The 20,235-nt window shown below is 37.8% G+C and overlaps 2 protein-coding genes across 2 annotated transcripts in view; one reads left to right on the top strand and one right to left on the bottom strand.

Annotated features, from left to right (window-relative positions):
• LOC112054400 (cell growth regulator with RING finger domain protein 1) overlaps positions 1–7,527 on the top strand; it is a 49,103-nt gene extending 41,576 nt beyond the window's left edge. Inside the window, exon 7 of the mRNA XM_052888036.1 lies at positions 962–7,527. Within this exon, the coding sequence (XP_052743996.1) occupies positions 962–1,098 (137 nt within the window). The 3' untranslated portion in view covers positions 1,099–7,527. The remainder of the gene's footprint in view (positions 1–961) is intronic.
• LOC112054427 (intraflagellar transport protein 46 homolog) lies at positions 4,252–20,201 on the bottom strand. The gene is made up of 7 exons (XM_024094219.2): positions 19,333–20,201; positions 18,115–18,220; positions 16,812–16,983; positions 15,781–15,947; positions 14,940–15,043; positions 11,067–11,179; positions 4,252–9,079 (listed from the first exon to the last, which is right to left on the bottom strand). The coding sequence occupies exons 1-7, from the start codon at positions 19,675–19,677 to the stop codon at positions 8,815–8,817; spliced, it is 1,272 nt and encodes a 423-aa protein (XP_023949987.2). The 5' UTR covers positions 19,678–20,201; the 3' UTR covers positions 4,252–8,814.
• Positions 20,202–20,235: the final 34 nt, after the last annotated feature.

Raw genomic sequence — 20,235 nt, forward strand, 5'->3', positions numbered from 1 at the left:
GGACCATCTCCTTTGTGTAAAAAACCCATAAAACGCCTTAATTATTGAGTTGTCCCCCTAAAAAATATAAATTCATAATATTTTAGAAAATAATATGCTGTAATGTGTTTCAAAAGTCGTTATTTAATACATAAAATATTATGTCTTCATCTGAAGATTGAGATTTTTTAAAATCATACATGTTGACATTGAATAAATTTAACATTTTTTTTATTAGATAAAAATTGCAGCTAGTCACCACAGAGTGGTTGTAGAATTACGTATTATACGTCGTTGTAAGTCGCTAAGTCAAGAAAGAAAAATTATTATTATCAATTAAAAAACACATATTAGGTAAAAAGTAAAAAAACCCCTAAAAAAATGCCACCTCACTTATTTACCCCCTAAATCTGGGGAAAAAACCCCTAAGTTGGGAACCCTACTTGTGGGTTAGAGACAAGCTGTTTCCTGTGGCACCGCTCGTTATATTATTCGGCTCACTGTTAAGTCTTCTCTCAGAATGAGAGGGGTTACGCTAATAGTCCACCACGCTGGCCCAATGCGGGTTGTCAGACTTCATACACGTAGAGAATGACCAGACCGGAATTGGCCCGGTTCTGGAAGGCTTCTGCCGTGGCTAGTTACCAACCTACCTGCAAAAACGTACCGCCAAGCGATTTCGGGTTCCGGTACGATGTCGTGTAGAAACCGGAAGGGGTGGATTTTCATCCTACTCCTAAGAAGTTAGCCCGCTTCCATCTTAGATTGCATAATCACTTACCATCAGGTGAGATTGTAGTCAAGGGCTAACTTGTAAAGAATAAAAAAAGATATAAATGACACGAATGGCGAATGACACGTGCATTCGCTGTATAGATTTTAGTTGAAAGTTAGAATGGCCACATTTATACCTACCATCGGCTGAAGAAAATCTTATAAATCCAATACTTACTTTACTAACCACACACATTTCTCTTTCCAGCGAAACTGGACAAGTGTCCCATCTGCCGGAGTGTGATCACCAGCTACTTCTGCATCCGCAACGAGGAGGAGCCGATGGAGCTGAAGCAGCAGTTCCCTTTGAACCGTCGGCTCCTGAATCTGTTCCACTACCACTAGCAGGCAGCTAGCCGTCATCGTAGGCCAAGAGACCGTGGTATAAAATCCAAACGTATGGAAACTGTCAGCTAATATTATTATAGTAGGGGAGCCTGGGATCGTAAATTTGCAGTTACTTAAGCGACGTGAGGATCGATGACATTTAATAGATTAAATTATAGTTTTTTGTTTGGTTGTAAGTACAAACACTCATCGAAGTGTCTATGGACGCAATAAATACACGTACTTTTTATTTCTCATTAAAATGATGAATAACTAATACTGTTGGTTCAAATGGGTGCATAGTAAACAATAATTAAAAGTCAAATGGAGATGGTCCAAAATTCTATGGAGCCCAGGGTCAATTGTACCCTAGCGGAAATAAAAGAAAATATTTTTTTAAACTATTTTTGATTATACAAATCTACGAATTTACTTTAATTCTTTCGAAATAATATTCATTATCTCCCAAGAAAAGCAACGCTAATAAGGGTAATAATGGCGGATAGATGACGTTTTCAATGCAATAATCGATTTGACGTTTGCTGTCAATTGTCATGTCATAGTTTCTCTATGGGCGCCATCTTGATATAACTCAAAAACTTGGGTTTTTTCATTTTATTTGTTTCTTTTTATTTACTTAGATTTATTCACTTTAATAAATTTTAATAAAATTCTTGTATTTTTTAAAATTTATTGATACGGGGTACAAGAGTGGACCATCTCCTTTCTGTATAGACTGCAACACGCATATGCGGCTGTGCAAATATTTGGTAAGGTGACTTCAAAGTTATTTGACGCAAATCCGTTATATTGTTATATTGGGCAAAATGCTGATTTTACAAAAAGGCACCTTCCTCTGATTTCCGAAAAGGAAAAAGATTATTCTGTCTGACACCTTATGACCAATCACAATCTTGATCTTATCTTACATGCCAATTTGAAATTAAAACCATTTTAATGATATCTATTTACTTAACTATTATTTTTTTCAAACAGCCATAGATAAAACAACAAATCAGAAAAAATATTATTATTAAAATTCGTCGTTGTAGTTTAATTCAAAGGATTGACTGACGAATCGTGTTTCAATTCGTCATTAAATTAACTTTTAAATTAACATTTGACACCCACAAAATAGTTGACACACAATACAGAAACAGTTAAGTCACAGTGAAATGGAACTTGTGCTTTTGTTTTAAAGCTCAATATCACTTGACGTCGATTGTCAGATGTCAGTTCTGGTAATTTATAGTGTATGAAAATTATAAATACAACTCTCATATCCACACTTAAATCTATTATTAACTTTCCAATTTTTATGTTATTTGAATTATATTTTATGTTTATAATCCGGCCAATTTAGACATTCGAAGTGACCTAAATTCCCACCAAGCTGAATATTGGTAAGATTGTTTAAAATATCATTAAAAATAAAATCTGAAAGTTCCTGATCTATCCTATCTGAAAACCTTAAATATTTTTTTTTCCTTACAGGGGAAAGAAGGGGAACTTTCAAATTTTGTTTTTAATGATATCTTAATCTTTCCGATTTTCAGCTTGGTGGGAATTTAGGTAACTATACTCTTATTTTTTGGTTTAATTTGACCGGACTATTAGTATTGTTGCATACTTATAAAGTAGCGGACAAAAGAAAGCATAAACTAAACTTGACAACTAGTCTTCATTGCTTTTAATATTAAGTTGGGTCAATTGAATCGATATTTAAAAAAATATTGATTAATTTGTAAAAATACATATTATGGTTTTACTTATTAAGTCTATTGCTTTCGTTCCTAATGTTTATTGTATGATATATTTCATCGATACATATTATATGCTGAGTACATACTTTCCATGTTTGAGCTACCAATCTATACATATCTATGCTAATATTATTAAGCTGAAGAGTTTGTTTGTTTGTTTGAACGCGCTAATATCAGGAACTACTGGTCCGATTTGAAAAATTCTTTCAGTGTTAGACATCCCATTTGTCGAGGAAGGCTAAAGACTATCCCCGTATCTTTATCGAGGACGGCTATATATTATCCCCGTATTCCTACGGGAACGGGAACCACGCGAGTGAAACCGCGCGGCGTCAGCTAGTTATAAAACAAAATCCGCCGCTGTGTCTGTCTGTCTATTTGTTGTAGAAATATAAATACAAGGAAAATCTTTTCGTTACTTTCCGTTCCCGTGACGGGGATTAATTTTTATTAAAGTCATAAAAGTATGTACTTCGCTTTTTCCATTTACATCTAGATTGAAATACAATTTTACTTTTTTTTTTTATTTATCTCCGATCAACAATAATGTATACACGCATGATTGCTTTGGGAGGTAGCAGGTTTTAAGGGTCTAGACCCTTAATTTTCCAAGTACACACTATAATTTTTATTATCTTTTCTATGGGATATCATACCCTCAGATGTCAGACACATTGGTGGCAATCTTTCCTTTCTCTAGACATCTTTTTATATAGGAAATATTGTTGATCGAAGAAAATATTCTATTATACAGGTTGCTCGGGACCATAACTCTAGGATTGTATTCTATAAGAAAAATTAATTAAATATGTCCAAGGAACATGTGTTGTAGAATTAATGTTTTATTAGTAAATAATATTTCTTTTGTAAACAGATCTTAAAATGTGTCCCTTATCCTTAAAATTGTGGTGTAGCCAAAATTTTAAATTTTAAAAGGCAAGTTTAGATAAAGGCCTGTATTACATGGATAATCGAAATTATTAGAATTACTTTGTATGAAAATATAAAAACTTTTTTTTTAGGTAATAAAATATTTGTTATGCATTTCGGCTCCTATAGGTGGACTCGTCAACACCTTGAAGTTATGGGAAATACTCCCGAGCACCCTGTATATTTTGTCTTTCAATTGAATACTACTAGTTGTATTATAAATAGTGTAATAAGTACACAGTGTATATTATTTAACTGACACTGTATGGGTGAAGATATTTGTTTTGTGTAAAAGTTTAATTCTTTATCCAATCTTCAAATTTTCAGTTTTTTTTTCTTCCATCACCATACAATGAAACTACACCGATCATAGTGACTAATTTAATTACATAATTAATATAAATGTATATTTTTAACTTTTATAAACTCCTCACGCTTGATAAAAAATAATATTATACCAAAATTTTATTTACGTAAATTAGCTTTAGTTTCTTAAAACAATTGTATTGTCTGTTATGATTTCTGATTTCTCCATACGGTTCAGTTAAATAAGAGACCCTACACACAGCGTTTGACGAGCGTAAGAACCCAATGCCATGGCGTGCACAACATATTCAATTAGGGTACTAACCCGTACAAATTGTACAAAATGGATATTCTTTCACCAACAATGTCCGTCCTGCAGTCTAATTCACTATCTTTGACGTATGCCAGTTGACATGTACGAAATTGAGATTCTATGTAACAAATGTCATCCGGTGCTTACTGGTGGATATACAGTGGGTAAATGACATTTTGTCAATTGATTTTGTAGTGTTTGTGTATACTAAATAGATACCTACAATACTACATACACTATCTCATGTACATTGGTAGTGGGGGCAATGAGTCAGTCGACAGTCTGTCACCGGCGTTCGACCTGAGTGATCGTGCGCGGTCTGCTTGCCTTACCAGTGTAGAGATGAGCCAGTATTTAGCTTCTCTTATAGTAAGGACGAGGGTCCTTACAGATTTGATGTATATTTTAATAGATTGATAATTAAGACCAAAATAGTGAGTAGGCCAACTGAAGTTCACGCTACTGTATTAATGTCATCGCAGCGCGAGATTTAAAAAGTCCAATGTTACGCACAACTTACAACTGCTATCGTATATACGCCATAGAAAAAAAAGTGTGTGGGAACTCTAAAATTCACTGGTATGTAATAATTAATTTTTATTAACACGTTCGCTGCGGCACTGATACTTTCCGCTGGTGCGGAACGAGGTTTTTCGACCTCGTACTAAAACATTATGTGGCGCGGAACGAGGTTTATCGACCTCGTAACGTTTACGAGGTCAATTGATCTCGTTCCGCAGCGAACGTGTTAAGAGTGTGGGTGCAATGTATGCAACTGTGATATCGAAATGCTTTGTGAATTTGCTATGTAATAGATTAGTGTAAATAAATAAAAAAAAGTTATGTTTAACATTAAGTAGATTGTAGTAAGCTTAGGACCTCACTAGCTAGATTTATTACCTTTTTTTATTGTTTAAAACTATTATTTCTGACTATTACTAATAATATGTAGCACAAATTGTTACAATGACATCAAATCCACGTTATCTGCAGTCGTCGGCGGCGAGCGTAAAAAAAACGCGTTTGTTTTAAACGCTCGTATTTTTATACTGAGTGGGTTTAACGCTCGTTTTATGCTGCCAGTCCACCGAAGCGGAGTGAGGCAGCGGAGTCGAGAAACGGAGAAATATTAACCAATTTGATTGCACAAAAACTCCGCTCCTCTTAAGTGGACAGGGACTTGCGAGCTAGTTTAAAAATTCATATGAAGTCGGTAAGCGGAGCGGGGTTAAATAAATTAAATGTAACATTTATTTTTTTAACATAGTCTCGCTCCGCAACTCCGCTCCGAATTAGTCCGTTTCTCCGCTATGCTCCCTCGCTCCGCTCTGGTGGACAGGCAGCCTTAAAAGCGGTTTTTAGACGCTTCTAAAACGCGCGTCAATTGTTTTTTGTTGCACGAAAACACGAAAACACTTGCGTCTAGACAAGACAATGGACACTGCAAGCGGACTTATAAAATTCTTGGGTTTGTCTTTAATGCTTATAAATGGTTGATAATATCGGTCAGGTCTCTAGAAGCGTCCTAGGCTGTCATAGGTCAAAAACAGACAGAAATTACCCGAGTTTTATTCGAATTCAAACTCAATTAATTTAATATTTCGTATTTAATGCATAAATATCGATCGAGTTACTGAATAAACCATTTTACGTTGAATATTCAGCTCGCTTTGCTTTACAAATATTTTTATTATACACAATCGTACATGTTTCTTAAAACACGACCAGACTAAAATTGTGATTTCATATAATAAACCCCACACAAATTCTTTGCTATCCCTTGAGAAAGTAGAATTGTATGTTTTTCCATGTATTATACCGTCCAATATTTCATTATCATTTCCATTTATTAATCGTAGACTTTCGAATACTAGCAAACGGCGAGTTATAGTGCACAGGAGTGTACAAATAACACCTAAAACATTGAAGTATAAATTCTTCACGCACGCCTGACTTGACAGAGCAAGTTGGTTATGAAAAGTGTAATCGGGCGATGCGTGCTGCCATCTACAGGCATAATGAAACAGGGTTTCTCATTTTAAACTACCAGCAGATGGCGCTCTTAGAGAACTTTGAAACAAACCCTTTTTGTACACTTCAAGAAACTGTTGTGTTGCCATCTGAGTCTCATAGATGGCGCTTAGATTTTTACTATTGAAAGAAGTTTTACTTCAGTGGTGTGGTCTATAGACACTCGTTTTTTTTTCCTGGCACCTCAAAACATATATTCTATTGTTTATGGATTCTGTATTGTCTATGGATAATCTCAAGATGTAATAATCACTGTTCAATTCGACATCACGTCCTCGTATGTGTTGAGGTGTCAGGAAAAAAATAATTAATTTACATAATATTCTACGCTGAAGAAAAGTCATAGCAATATCGATTTTAATCCCATTTTGTTTGCTTCTACAATCACATTGACTTGTTATAAACACATTAGTTTGTACAATTTAATCAACTAATTAAAAGGGACCGTAAATAGCACTCAAATAGCTGAAAAATATCTAATAAATAAGTCAATAGAATTACTATTAAGCCTACCATAGACTAAAGATTTTGAAAAATAATTCCGACATGGCCAAGTGATAAGGCATTGACATTTTTAGTAGAAATGGAGTTTCAAATCTACTGTCTACCATTTTGGATTTTTTTCATAAAAACTATGTAATAAATAAGTTTAAATCAATATTAATACTTGTTAGCCGTCTGATCCAAGATTATGTGGCAAGTCAATAGTTATTAGCTGTATATACTATGTCCTTAATGTCAATAAAAATTGTACTTTATCGTAATAAATATATAATAATTAGAGCGAGCCTCATTAGCGCGTTGTGATGTCGCAGCGTCGAGAATGCGTTGTTTTCATTATAAATGACATGCCACATTTAAGCAGCGCCGCAGCGACGTTTCAACGGAAATCCGTTGCTACGACTTCGATCCATTGTTATGGCTGACTTGGTGCACGCGTCGTCATAATGCACTGCGACGCCACGCACCGCACTAATGAGGCATCTCCCTTACGTGGAATCGGAATATAGCGTCACCATAGAGGCTAGAAGAAGTGCGTAGTGACTGTATATTTTTGTCTAGATTATTGTAACAAATATTTGTAAATAAACATTTGCCAAAGTATCCGATTGTATTTTAATTTTTTTTAATAATATCTATCCATTAAAATAGGCAGTCAATATTGACTTGGTTTTTCATGGTTTCATGGTTTTTTTCAAAAAACAATGTCTCGAACTTTCAAGGGTCGAAAACAGAAAACAGACATCTAAAGCCTAGCTAACATTCTTGTTCTTGGGCTGTTGATAGATACTCTGGGACCAATAACACTCTTGTTTATACTCTAACTAATGGAATGAAATGAAAAATCGATTATAGTCTGAAAAATCACATAGGCCATCACATCACATAGACGTGTCTAATGAAGATGACATTAATGAACCGTCGGCGAGTGTAACAGAACCTTCACTCTCCACCACGCAACCCCTCTCCCAGCGCGCGATGCGAGCAGCTGCACGCCACGCCGTCGCTTCGCAGTTTGGATCGTGCCGCGTTGCAAGAACCAGCTCATGACTAAGGGCCCCTTATGAGTTCGAAACTAGTAGGGCATACTCCGACCTTATATTATAATCAATTAATTATCCCACCACTCTGACGCACCGAAGGTTAACATAAATACGTTAACAATAGTAAGATGACCAATAGCGGAGGAATAGAAATTTAGCTGTTGGTTTCGTTGCGATGGGACGAGAGCGATGTTCTCGATTGGTCGACATATCTTTTTGTTGATTCGCGGTGCGGATCATAAGCCTAAAGATCTCTAAAGAGGCCGATGATAGTAACAAATCTGCATTTTATGAAATCATTTATTTTTATTAATGAATACCTAAAGTATAGTCGTATAAACATGGGCCAAATTTCGAGTCCACTCTGACAATATTTTTTGTACACTGCGCCATATTCAGAGTTGAGTAGACTCGAAGTTCGGCAGCTAAGAACCAAACTTATAGGGAAGGAAAACCGTCAAATGTTGTAAATTTCCACATGTGATGGTTTTCCTTACCTGTGAATCACAAGGAAAATAAAAATCCGTCATGTTACGAAAATAAGGAACATAATATCATGTCCATATACTTATGTTTTATATTTATGGTCATACTAAAACTATACGAGTAAACTATAAATTAGTTAAAAATCAAACCAGAATGGCGCCGATGAGAAATTAATAATTGTAGAGAAATAGAAATTTGAGGGTAGGAATGATGTAAAATGTTTAGTCATGATATAATGAACTGTTTTTCAACGATTACTTTCTTATGTAACCCTTCTTGCAGTCGGGTTAAAACATAGATTATGTAAAACAATGCTACTCCATACCTACCCTCTATAAACTAAAGTATATTAAATCTTAAACTACCCTCCAGCCTTCTCTTTTTCCCTCTCAGCGTACAACTGGGAGTTTTTGACAGCAGAGTACAGATTAAACAACAAATGTAGTGCCTGTATTCTGTCATTGAGAGTGTCACCTTGCACTGGTATGTCAAATAAAGCACAGACTAGATCTACGTACTGGGATAAAGTACAATCTATGTTTGCTGGAGGGAATCCAACCTCATTTAGGGTATCCTCCATGGTCTCCGGCCATTCCTCCATTAGGCTGTCGATGTCGGGCATTTTGCTAAAACAATAAAAGAAAATTGATCAATCGGAAATTGGAAAAACCAGCTGTCAAATCTCTTGTGATAATATTTCTGGTTCACAGATAATGTTTAATCCAGCAATTATCTTGCTCTATTAAACAGATAATAGCTACATACCCTTTATGTTTAATAGATTAATAGGAATCAAAGATTTTTGGTATTTACTTGTCCACGGCACTCAATCTACCAGGGTCCAGAAATTAGCCCAATCAGACGGACAAAAATAAGTCTTTTCTCGATCTTTGGTACCCAACTTTCTACAAATTATGTATTTTCAGCTGATACTCGTTAATCTATTTTTAGCAAGATGGTTGATTTCAATAGTAAAGTTTAATCTAAATGACATGAATAAATATTTCCAACTGTCGGTAGGTAAGTATTTTCTTTGTAGATTAGATAGATAGAGAAATAAAGACATAGGCCTGTCAGCCTTTTGCGTTTTTTTTATACCGCTTGTTGTCTGTCTGTCAGGAAACTGTTTTAAATAGATAAACTTAACAATGCGCTATTATAATATAAATGATAAAATCTATGAACTTTCTCCGGCTCAGACATTGTAATTAGTTATCTTCATTGCGCGGTGCACGCGGTTAATGAACGAAATGAGAACCTATTAGCTAAACTCGGCACCTTCATTGTTTTGGCGTGGGAACTCGTAATAATTTAAATATTATTTATATTATACTATATTTACTTCCATCCATTCCATGGATTTAAAATGGTCCATTGGTTAGTCTTTGTGATTTCGCATGACTAGGTACATCTCAGACCAATTATAGAAGGACCTGTATCGCACTCATAGTCACGAACAAAATTGTCTGTCATTTTCTGAAGAAAACGAGCTTAGATTTGGTATATATCTTCTACTAAACTAGAAGTTTTTGCCCCTTTTTTACACAATTCAATTACACAAAAAGGTATTTTTACGGAGCTCTTTAACCGACGAACACGATTACAACTATTTAACATCGATTCTATAGAGACAATTTTTATAATCGCATTAGATCGTTGATCATATACTTTGACAGAAAAGTAACGTTTAGCGAGGCAGGTCCTATACAATAATTTGTCTGAGAGGTACATGGGTATACGAATTCTGTGTCTATGAAACAATGTCGTAGCGTGCTTTTGAGTTTGAGGTGCCCTGTATCAAAATTAGTTGGGAGGCCCAATAGACTTGCAAGATCAAATCCCGAAAAATCTCTTTAGTTTTTGATTTACCTACTCTACCCTAACTCTTTCACCATAAAGAATTAAGGTACTTTTTTACTTTCTGAAGTTTGTTAAGTTTTTTTTTTCGAGACGCACCACCAGATTAAGCAAGTAATATTGTAAATATTTTTTACAAATTTTTGATACTGCGGTAGCTAACTTACTAACTTCATAGCGATGAAGTTACAATATCAGCCTAACCCCGTCCACCGCGCATTGGGGCAGCGTGGTGGTTTTAAACTTTAAAACCAATACTTTCAGGCATAAAAGCGATGAAACTTGCACCCTCATCACGCTAAAATATCACGTGTTTCACACTGTGAAGAAAAAACATCGTAAGGAATTGCCTGGGTACCTGAGAATTTTCTTAATTCTCTACATGTGTGAAGTCTGCCAATTCGCATTTGGCCAGCGTGTTGGCCTTTTTCTTTATTCTTTACAAATAAGCCCTTGACTACAATTTCACCTGATGGTAAATGATGATGCAATCTAAGATGGAAGCGGGCTAACTTGTTAGGAGGAGGATGAAAATCCACACCCCTTTCGGTATCTACACGACATCGTACCGGAACGCTAAATTGGTACGTCTTTGTCGGTAGGGTGGTAACTAGCCACGGCTGAAGCCTCCCACCAGCTAAAACCCAAGGTCTAAGCCTTCTCATTCTGAGAGGAGACTCGTGCTCAGTGTGCCGAATATGGGTCGTTATGTTGAGATTGTTGCTTGTTCTATTAATTCGTAATATATACACTTACCACGTATACGTGAAGGTGGGCGGCGGTTTGGCCAAGTGCAGCTCGCTCACGTCTCTGACCCAGCGCTCGATCGCTTTGGGATTCTTTTCAGCGTGATCTATCTTCCTTGTCAACTGAAATAAATCATAATTACTTGAAACTTAAGTCATCATAGATTAGGTATCAGCCTATTTTAATGGCCTGCTAGAGAGCCAGCCCCTCGTAGATACGATCGTATGTATGCGGGTATGACAGATCTTGATCACCTGACCTTTCGATAGCAAATGTCATTCTCATACATTTTTCTAGTTTTCGAAGCGTTTGCGATCGTAGAAAGAGAATCGTCGTGCCACTTGGCTACAGGGGCAAGTCTCCTTCCTTTTAAAAGAGGCGTCAGGGATCTTAGACCCGGGATCGCACGGGATCTGGGTGATAGTGTTGGTTTAACGACCACAATCGAATGTTAATGTTAATGTTAATTGTTTAACTGAATGACGGTTAAACGGCCTTGTGTTTTTGTTAAGAAGTGTTTAATTTCACCGGGAAACGAAATCCGAACCCTTTTGTTTGTGGTACAACGGGCATTTTTTCGCACCGCCGCGTTAAAGAGGTCATCTAGTGGGTACGTAAACTAAGCATAGTCTGAAGCCCTTGCAAGCGAATTTTGGCCACATATAGATATACTTAAGTATAGGTAAGAGCCGTGATAGCCCAGTGGATATGACCTTTGCCTCCGATTCCGGAGGGTGTTGGTTCGAATCCGGTCCAGGGCATGCACCTCCAACTTTTCAGTTGTGTGCATTTTAAAAAATTAAATATCACGTGTCTCAATCGGTGAAGGAAAACATCGTGAGGAAACCTGTACACCAGAGAATTTCTCAATTCTCTGCGTGTGTGAAGTCTGCTAATCCGCATTGGGCCAGCGTGGTGGACTATTGGCCTAACCCCTCTCATTCTGAGAGGAGACTCGAGCTCAGCAGTGAGCCGTATATGGGTTGATATCGATCGATCGATCGATCGATAGGTAGTAGGTATACTATATCTAATCCACGCCAATAATATCAAGCAAAATTTACGTGTTTAAAACACGTAAAACTTGGCTTGACTACATCATAATTATAAGGATGCATATAAGGGATACATTTTAAGAATTAGTTATTTAACGTACAAACGAAATATTATTTACCTACCCCGAAAATATTAAATTAAAAATACAATGTTCCTTGAACATTTATAGTTATTTTTCGGTAAAGAATACAACCACAGATTTTTAATTCTAAAACGATCTGCTTCCGTAGTAAAGTTATCAACTCCGTTGTGTGACGGTACTTAAATTTTACTATTAATTTGCTCTTTCTTCTTTGTTCATTTTTGCTTTCTTTATTTTTTTTTTTTGTGTTATTTAGTGTGTTTTGTTCTGTTTATATGCTTAGTATTTCTGTGTCTACTGTAGAAGCCAGTTATTGTAGTTCATGTTTTAAATCTGTATTTCCACTAAATTATATAGGTATCTATTTTATATCATATTATGTAAATTATTTTGTGTGCACAAATTTAGTTGGCCTGTTTATATAAATAAATAAATTTAACAGAACTCTATATCTTATGGCTAGTCAGCCGCAGTTACCGAAATTCGGTCAAGAGGTTTGTTAGTATTTTTAGAGACGTTTGTTACTTCGCTATCTTTGTTTTGACAGATCCTATATAACAGTTGGTCCGTATTATGTTTTACTATAAATCTATCAAACAAATATTATTTTACTTTCCCTGTCCGATGCTATTAAATGGTTTAAGTCCACAGATCTTTTTTATTTAAACTTCTATAATTAACCTCTACCTAAAACCTTCTACCTTAAGCCCACCAACCCGCATTGCAACAGCGTGGTGGGCATAAGCTTCTTATCCCCTGTTGTTAAAATAGGTCGATAATGACGATGAGTGTACCGGGCAACTACAAAGCACACGTCTAACACTTTTGTTATGAACTGTACGCGCAGGCAACTGCTATTTAAGTCCAACTGACGTGTCAGGGTCTATACACACTTACATAAAACTACAGTGGCTGAGTTTGTTGTGGGCTCTAGGTTCTAGGACCGTGTCTTGGTCCGAACCCTTGTTTAATTTTAAGTTTTCGACTATTTATTACCACCATTAATTAAATATATCTATAAAAATACCTACCTGACGTTTATAAAGTGCTTGTAGGTAAACTAAGCCTAATAGAAATAAATGAATTTTGATTTGATTAGATTTGATTACATCCAGCTTACTGTACTCCATAACCTATATCTTTATAAATTTCGCTCATTTATTTATGTGATTGTTTTTTTTTAATTTTTTAACAATGTTAATAATACAACATATGATACAAAACACTATTAAAAATTATAAAAAAATACATCTTCATTATGTTGTCTGGAAAAGACACGCTTGTTAGTGATAAAGTCGCCTATTATGCTATTTGTATATATTGTGTTTTGTGTTTTGTGGTATACAATAAAGTTTATTTTCTTTCTTTTACTTATTTCTGAAAGTCGGTTAAATATAAAATTTAATTTAAAAAATTAATGTATGACATGATCCAGCGTTTAAATTCGGACATCCGTGACCTAGTCCGGATAATTTATAATACCGATGACATATCTGGAATACGACTTAGTAATATCGCGTAGCTGTTTGATGATATTACGAAATACTAGCTATCGCTCCAGCTTCGCCCACGTTGGCTTCCACTCACGCAGTCTCAGTTCAGTGCAATTTATTTTCGTGGATTAAATTGCAAGTAATGAAACCATAAAGAATCTTCTAAAAGATACCAATATACTCACGAACGTACATAAGCGGAAACTAAAGAATTATTTTTTGGGACAGCCTGTGTAGCGTCGCAGCACCGGTTCACTCACACTTTTATTTAACTACCCTATAATGATTATTCTTGGTATTTATCCTCTTCTGTTTGTTAATCTGTTTATTTATCCTCTTCTGTTTGTTAATAATGTTCTGTTTGTTCCTAAATATTGTATTATGCAATAATAACCAGTGCACAGTAAAACTAACTGTGGTTTGTGTTGCACTATGGTTAGGCTTAATTTCAATGTGTTGTTTGTTGAATAATAAATAAATAAATAAATAATGACAGTTGTCTGTGCAGGTACACTTATGAACAAAAGTGTTAGATGTGTACTCCGTGGTTGGCCGGTACAATAAAGTTGTCAAAAAATAGAGAATTTTGTACGCGATTGTAGTGGCGTCACTGTGTTGCTATGTTTACTCGTTGCACCTTGCGCCACTTACATGTTTAGCTTACAGGCCGTTTACTATAACTCGTCATCATCATAATCAACCCATATTCGACTCACTGCTGAGCTCGAGTGTACTCTCAGAATGAGAGGGGTTAGGTCAATCCAACACGCTGGCCCAACGCGGATTGGCAGACTTTACACACACAGAGAATTTAGAAAATTCTCTAGTATGCAGGTTTCCTCACGAAGTTTTTCCTTCACCGTTTGAGACACGTGATATTTAATTTCTTAAAATGCACACAACTGAAAAGTTGGAGGTGCCCCAGACCGGATTCGAACCCACACCCTCCGGAATCGGAGGTAGAAGTCACATCCACTGGGCTATTCGGCTCTTACTATAACTATTTAATGACAAAAGAATCTCACTAAAACATTTTCATGTAAAATAGGTAAAGCCAAGACGAGTCCATAACCATTCTTAACTTCCATTCAAATCTTAACTGAACCGATTTTGTTAATTAGATATATATAGATAGAGATAAATTACACGGAGCAGGACATAGGCTACTTTTCATCTATGGTTCCAGCTGGATTTGTACAAAACAGATTTCCACGCGATAGGAAGCGATATTACATTTAAATATATCTTTACCACAGTGGACTTGGCGCTGGTGCTCTTTGACAAGGCTCTCAGCTGCAGGTGCAGCAGCGCAGAGTCGCTCTGCTCTGCGGACGGCTCGTCGAGGACTGTTAAACCTACAAAAATACAAGGTTAGGACGATGCCTCATTGTTACGTCGCGTTGCGTCGTCAACGCATTGAATGCCACACCTGCGTTGAGATGACCTACGACACCGCAGCGCAAGAGGATGACTGACCTCCAGTGGCGTGCACTTCATAGATGCAAAAATGCACTGCCTACTGAAAGGTTTGAAATTATACACTAACACCTACCTTGAAGACTAATTTGGAACCTGTATTGTAGAAGAAATTCTCAATTTTGTACATTTAGTACGTATAGTGCCTACCTTGTACACGCCACTGCTGACCTCGTCAGTCTAAATAATACATATGAAACAAATGTTTTTCATAGAGTACTGAGTGCTAGCGGAATTTCAACAGCGCCTCCCCCCGTTTCGTCTCTCGCCCGTCAATCCGTTCCGTCCGTCTCTGCGACGACGAAACGCATTAATGAGACATCGCACTTAGCTCCTTACTCGTATGACATGGCCACACATACCTACGGTCGAACTTTCGCAAATTTTTGGAAAACAATCCCGCCCTCTCCTAGAGATTAAAAAATATATATGATAGCAAAAAGGCAAAGCAACCAAGTCCTAAGACCAAGACTGTACTTAAGCTTATAATTTTTTTTCTCATCTTTCATAGTGATATATCAACAAGTCCCCTAGGTTATGTAGTGATATCAACTTGTCCCCTAGGCTACAGAGCCTATAGACTAGCCAACGTTATCTTAGGGTCACGGTAACGTACCTAAGTTGTCGATGTGCTCGAGAGCATGCTCGGCGAGCGGCGCGCCGCGCAGCGCGACAGGCGGCGTGCTGACCTTGAGGAAGGCGTCCGTGTCGCCCACCGCCGGCACGAACTCCGGCACGAACGGCGCCAGCTTCAGGGAGATGTCGATCTTCTGTGGCGTGTACCTTGGGAGTGACATTTTTTATCTACAGGCCGCCCTTAGACCTCCTTAAACCGGCCCTCTCGCAAAATCTGTTCTTAGTGGACCTCTACTATCTATAAACTACATCCCTGCAAGAATCTTTGTACGTCAAGCGCTTTTTGAGATTTTGCGTTTTGACTTTTCGCATTTATATACTAACCCTGCGGTTTCACCCGTGTAGTTTCCGTTCCCGTGAAAATACGGGGATAATATATAGCCTATAACCCTCACAATGAACGTGGTTTTTAGTGGTGGTACAAGAATATGGATGGATTTTGATGTATTCGTTTTTTTTCCCAATATTTTCCCTTCCAATAATAGTCTTGGAAGTGAAAACTGGGCTCCTCTCTACCCAATTTGCTCAAAAAAGCTAATCTTTCTTCATAATTATGGTCGACAAGAGTTCTAGACTTTTTTTATTCTCTACAAGTACTTCCCTTGACAATCTCACCTGATATTAAGTGATGATGCAATCTAAGATGGATGCAGGCTAACTTGCTAGGAGGAGAATGAAATCCACACCCCTTTTGGTTTCTTCACGACATCGTACCGGAACGCTAAGTCGTTTGGCGGTACGTCTTTGTCAGTAGGGTAGTAACTAGCCGCGGCTTCCCACCTGACAGACGTGGACCAATTAAGAAAACCTAATCGACCCAGCCGGGGTTCGAACCCAGGACCTCCGTCTTGTAAATCCACCGCGCATATCACTGTGCCACGGTGGCTGTCAAAAACCTGGGTTCCTCTCTATCCAATTTGCCCAAAAAAGCAAATCTTTTTTCACATTATGATCGACAAGAGTTCTAGACTAAACCACAACTATACAAACTATAGTCTACAACAGTCTCACTTCATGATGTACTGGAACACGTTCTCCATGTCGGGCGGCACCTTCAGGTGCTGGTAGTGCTTGGGGTCGTAGGCACCGTCCGGCAGCAGCACGGCCCCGCGCCTGCGCCCGCTGCCCGCCAGCGGCTCCATACGCTCCACTATGTCTGTGCCCCCGTCTGCGCTGTCCGTGTCTAAACATACATGACTTCATTATTACTTTAGCAGACTCAAAAGTGATTACAAAAATAAGAAAACCAACAAAGTTTATGATTCACAATATTTGTGAGGACAACTTAAGAGTGTGCAATGTGTAATTTGGTGGTTACAAATGGTTCTGGATCTCAGATTCTGGAAAAGTTAGGAGCCTGATATTTGGGTAAATGATATTTCAAAGTGTTAGCTTCGTTATGACTATACAAAATACACAATTAGTAAAACTTTTCTCCATAGTTTATTTTTTTGAAAAATACATGTTTTGCTCACATTTTGCTTTCAATCTCAGGAAAAGCAAACTTATTTTCTTAAATTTTTGTTTTGTATAGAAAATTAGGTATATATCTTGAACATGGCCATTTTGTTTTTCGTTATGTTGTTTAATTTACTTGCAATTAGGTAAAAATTGTTTTGGCGCTCACGTCATAAAATTTGCGTCGCGCGTCAATCGCTCCGTGCTTTTCACTCACATGAAAGTCATAATTCGGCGTCTTGCTTGCGCTTCGAATTTTATCCATATCGTACCGACGTGCTGCGCGCTCTTAATTAACAAATGTAACCAAAATAAGACCCTAGAATGGCAGAGAATGACCTTGAGTGAAGTCACGCACTTGTGAACGATGTGTGTAGGATTAAAGGCGCCTTTGACAGATATCTTACACTCCCCTTTTCCACTCAAGTCATTCCCCTGCCTATCCCAAGTAACCCATAAAGAATTACACTCCAAAAGATGTGGACGGCTCGAACGCCACGAACACACTGAAGCCGTCCGTACCGCAAGTCGTCGCAACGCGGCGATAACATTACCTACATACAATCATCATATCAGCCGATGGAAGTGAACTGCAACTTTGTAGTTGTGTGCATTTTAAGAAATTAAATATCACGTGTCTCAAACGATGAAGGAAAAACATCGTGAGGGAACCTGCATACCAGAGAATTTTCTTAATTCTCTGCGTGTGTAAAGTCTGCCAATCGCCATTGGCCCAGCGTGGTGGACTATTGGCCTAACTCTTCTCATTCTGAATGGAGACTCGAGCTCAGCAGTGGGTTGAAATTAGGTTGTTTGTTACACTGGCAACCATAACTTTATATGGATGTTTACTTACCTGAGTTTGAAGAATCTCTGTTTTTACTGGACTGCCTCGACACGTCACTCGTCGATTTCGCTTTCTGCTTCAATTCCTCCTCTGGAACTGACTTTCTATCTGGGGACTATAAATTTAACGAATTTAAGTACCTAAGGTACTGTTGCAAATTTCAATATAGCCATAAGTTATACTCTTACCTACTCATAAAGGCATACCTCATCATCATCAGCCTGAATCCGTCCACTGCTGGACCTATGTCCAGCACTATGATCATGTGTGGTATCGCGCTACTACACATAATCCTCCGCCTTCCTCATCCAGCATCCAGCACTTCCCATTACCTTCTTCACCGTACCTAGTCGGTAATAGCAGGGCGACCGGGAGTTGGGAGTGTGTAGGCCCTTCTCATCGGCAGGCATAAATCAGCACACAATTCCATGACATGGCATATGTAAAACTAAAATTCAGCTCTAATTCCGTTGGTTCGAGCTAGGAAGTACAGAATCTTGAATAGTTTTAACGTAATCCCGCTGTCCCTGTTAATAGGGTCACGGTCAACAGGCATCTTTACACAAAGGGACTACTAGATTTACACAGATTCAAATAAATGCTCCTCAATTCTGTAGCGAACAATGTTATTTATGACGGCAGAAGAATTATTTGACTCGATTTTTGGTCATTTTTATTCAACGTCTAGTCTTCTACGCTTTTGTTATACCTACCTGATAAAGTAGGTATCAGATATATCAAGATAGATTTTATTGGTCTATATTTTACACCTGTTTGAAACAGGCCAGCTACATTGCAAAAGAATTGGCACCGATCAGTTAGATTACTACATAAATAACTCCTATATTAATATTGACTAGCGGACGGCCGCGACTTCGTCCGCCCTTAGATCTCTTTAATCCAGCCCTAACAGTAGTATCACAACATTTCCCCTCACTGCTCTGTTCATATTGATCGTAGCGTGATGAAAAGCACACTATAATCTGCCCAGGAGTATGAATAATTACTGTACCAAGTTTCGTTAAAATCCGTCGAGTAGGTACTTTTTGTTTCTATAACGAACATACATACAGACATAGGTACAGACAAAAATTTTACTAATTGCATTTTTGGCATCAGTATCGATCACTAATCACCCCCTGATACCTACCTAGTTATTTTCTCTCTCAAGATTCATTATTGTATAGATTGTTATTGTATAGATTGTAACATAACCTAGTATTGTACCTGATCCTCCTCGGAGATATTCCCAAATTTATCGACTTCTGTGTCACTATCACTCTCAGAATCGAAGTCATGTCGTGCCGTATGTCTTACAGGAGGGTTGAACTTAGCCATGGCAGCTTTAACGGCTTCGTCTTCTGAACTTGGCGGACTTTCTATTTCTCTAGCATTCACCTCCACGGTCTCGTCATACATTCCTTGGGTGCCTTGGGCACCAGAGATATCTTGTTTTACGTAAGACAGAGTTTGACAGTGTTTGTCGTGTTTGTTACCAGTTGCCATGGCAACGGCGCGGGACCGTCGGACGCGATGGATTGCCAGCAAGTGGCTTGGAACTTGGAAGTGCATTTAAGTGGGGCGTCCCGGTTTTTTTAACTCCTCGCCTGGCACTGGACGGCACGGGCCGGGGTATATCGCGTGTGAGGTCTTGACACATCATACGATGCAATATGATTATGTAGATTAGGTCATGAGAATAGGTAGGTTAGATATCTATAGGTACCTAAAGAGTAGCTATACTTATCCATGTTTTATGTGCGAAAGTTTATCTGCTTGTTAACTTTTTACAGTTAAACCGCTGATCCTTCGAGCAGTACTCGTTAGCAACCCATATTCAGCTCACTGCTGAGTTTGAGTCTCCTCTTAGAATGGTTAGGCCATAGATTTACGATTCGGTACAAGTACATTATAATTCTATGGATTAGGCCAATAGTCCACCACGCTGGCTCAATGCGGATAGGATATGCAGGTTTCCTCACGATGTTTTTCTTCACCGTTTGAGACACGTGATATTTAATTTCTTAAAATGCACACAACTGAAAAGTTGAAGGTGCCGTGCCTCGGACCGGATTCGAACCCACACCCTCCGGAATCGGGGGCAGAGGTCATATCTACTGGGCTATCACG

The sequence above is a fragment of the Bicyclus anynana genome, chromosome 21, assembly GCF_947172395.1.
Source record: "Bicyclus anynana chromosome 21, ilBicAnyn1.1, whole genome shotgun sequence".
Taxonomy (NCBI): Eukaryota; Metazoa; Arthropoda; class Insecta; order Lepidoptera; family Nymphalidae; genus Bicyclus; species Bicyclus anynana.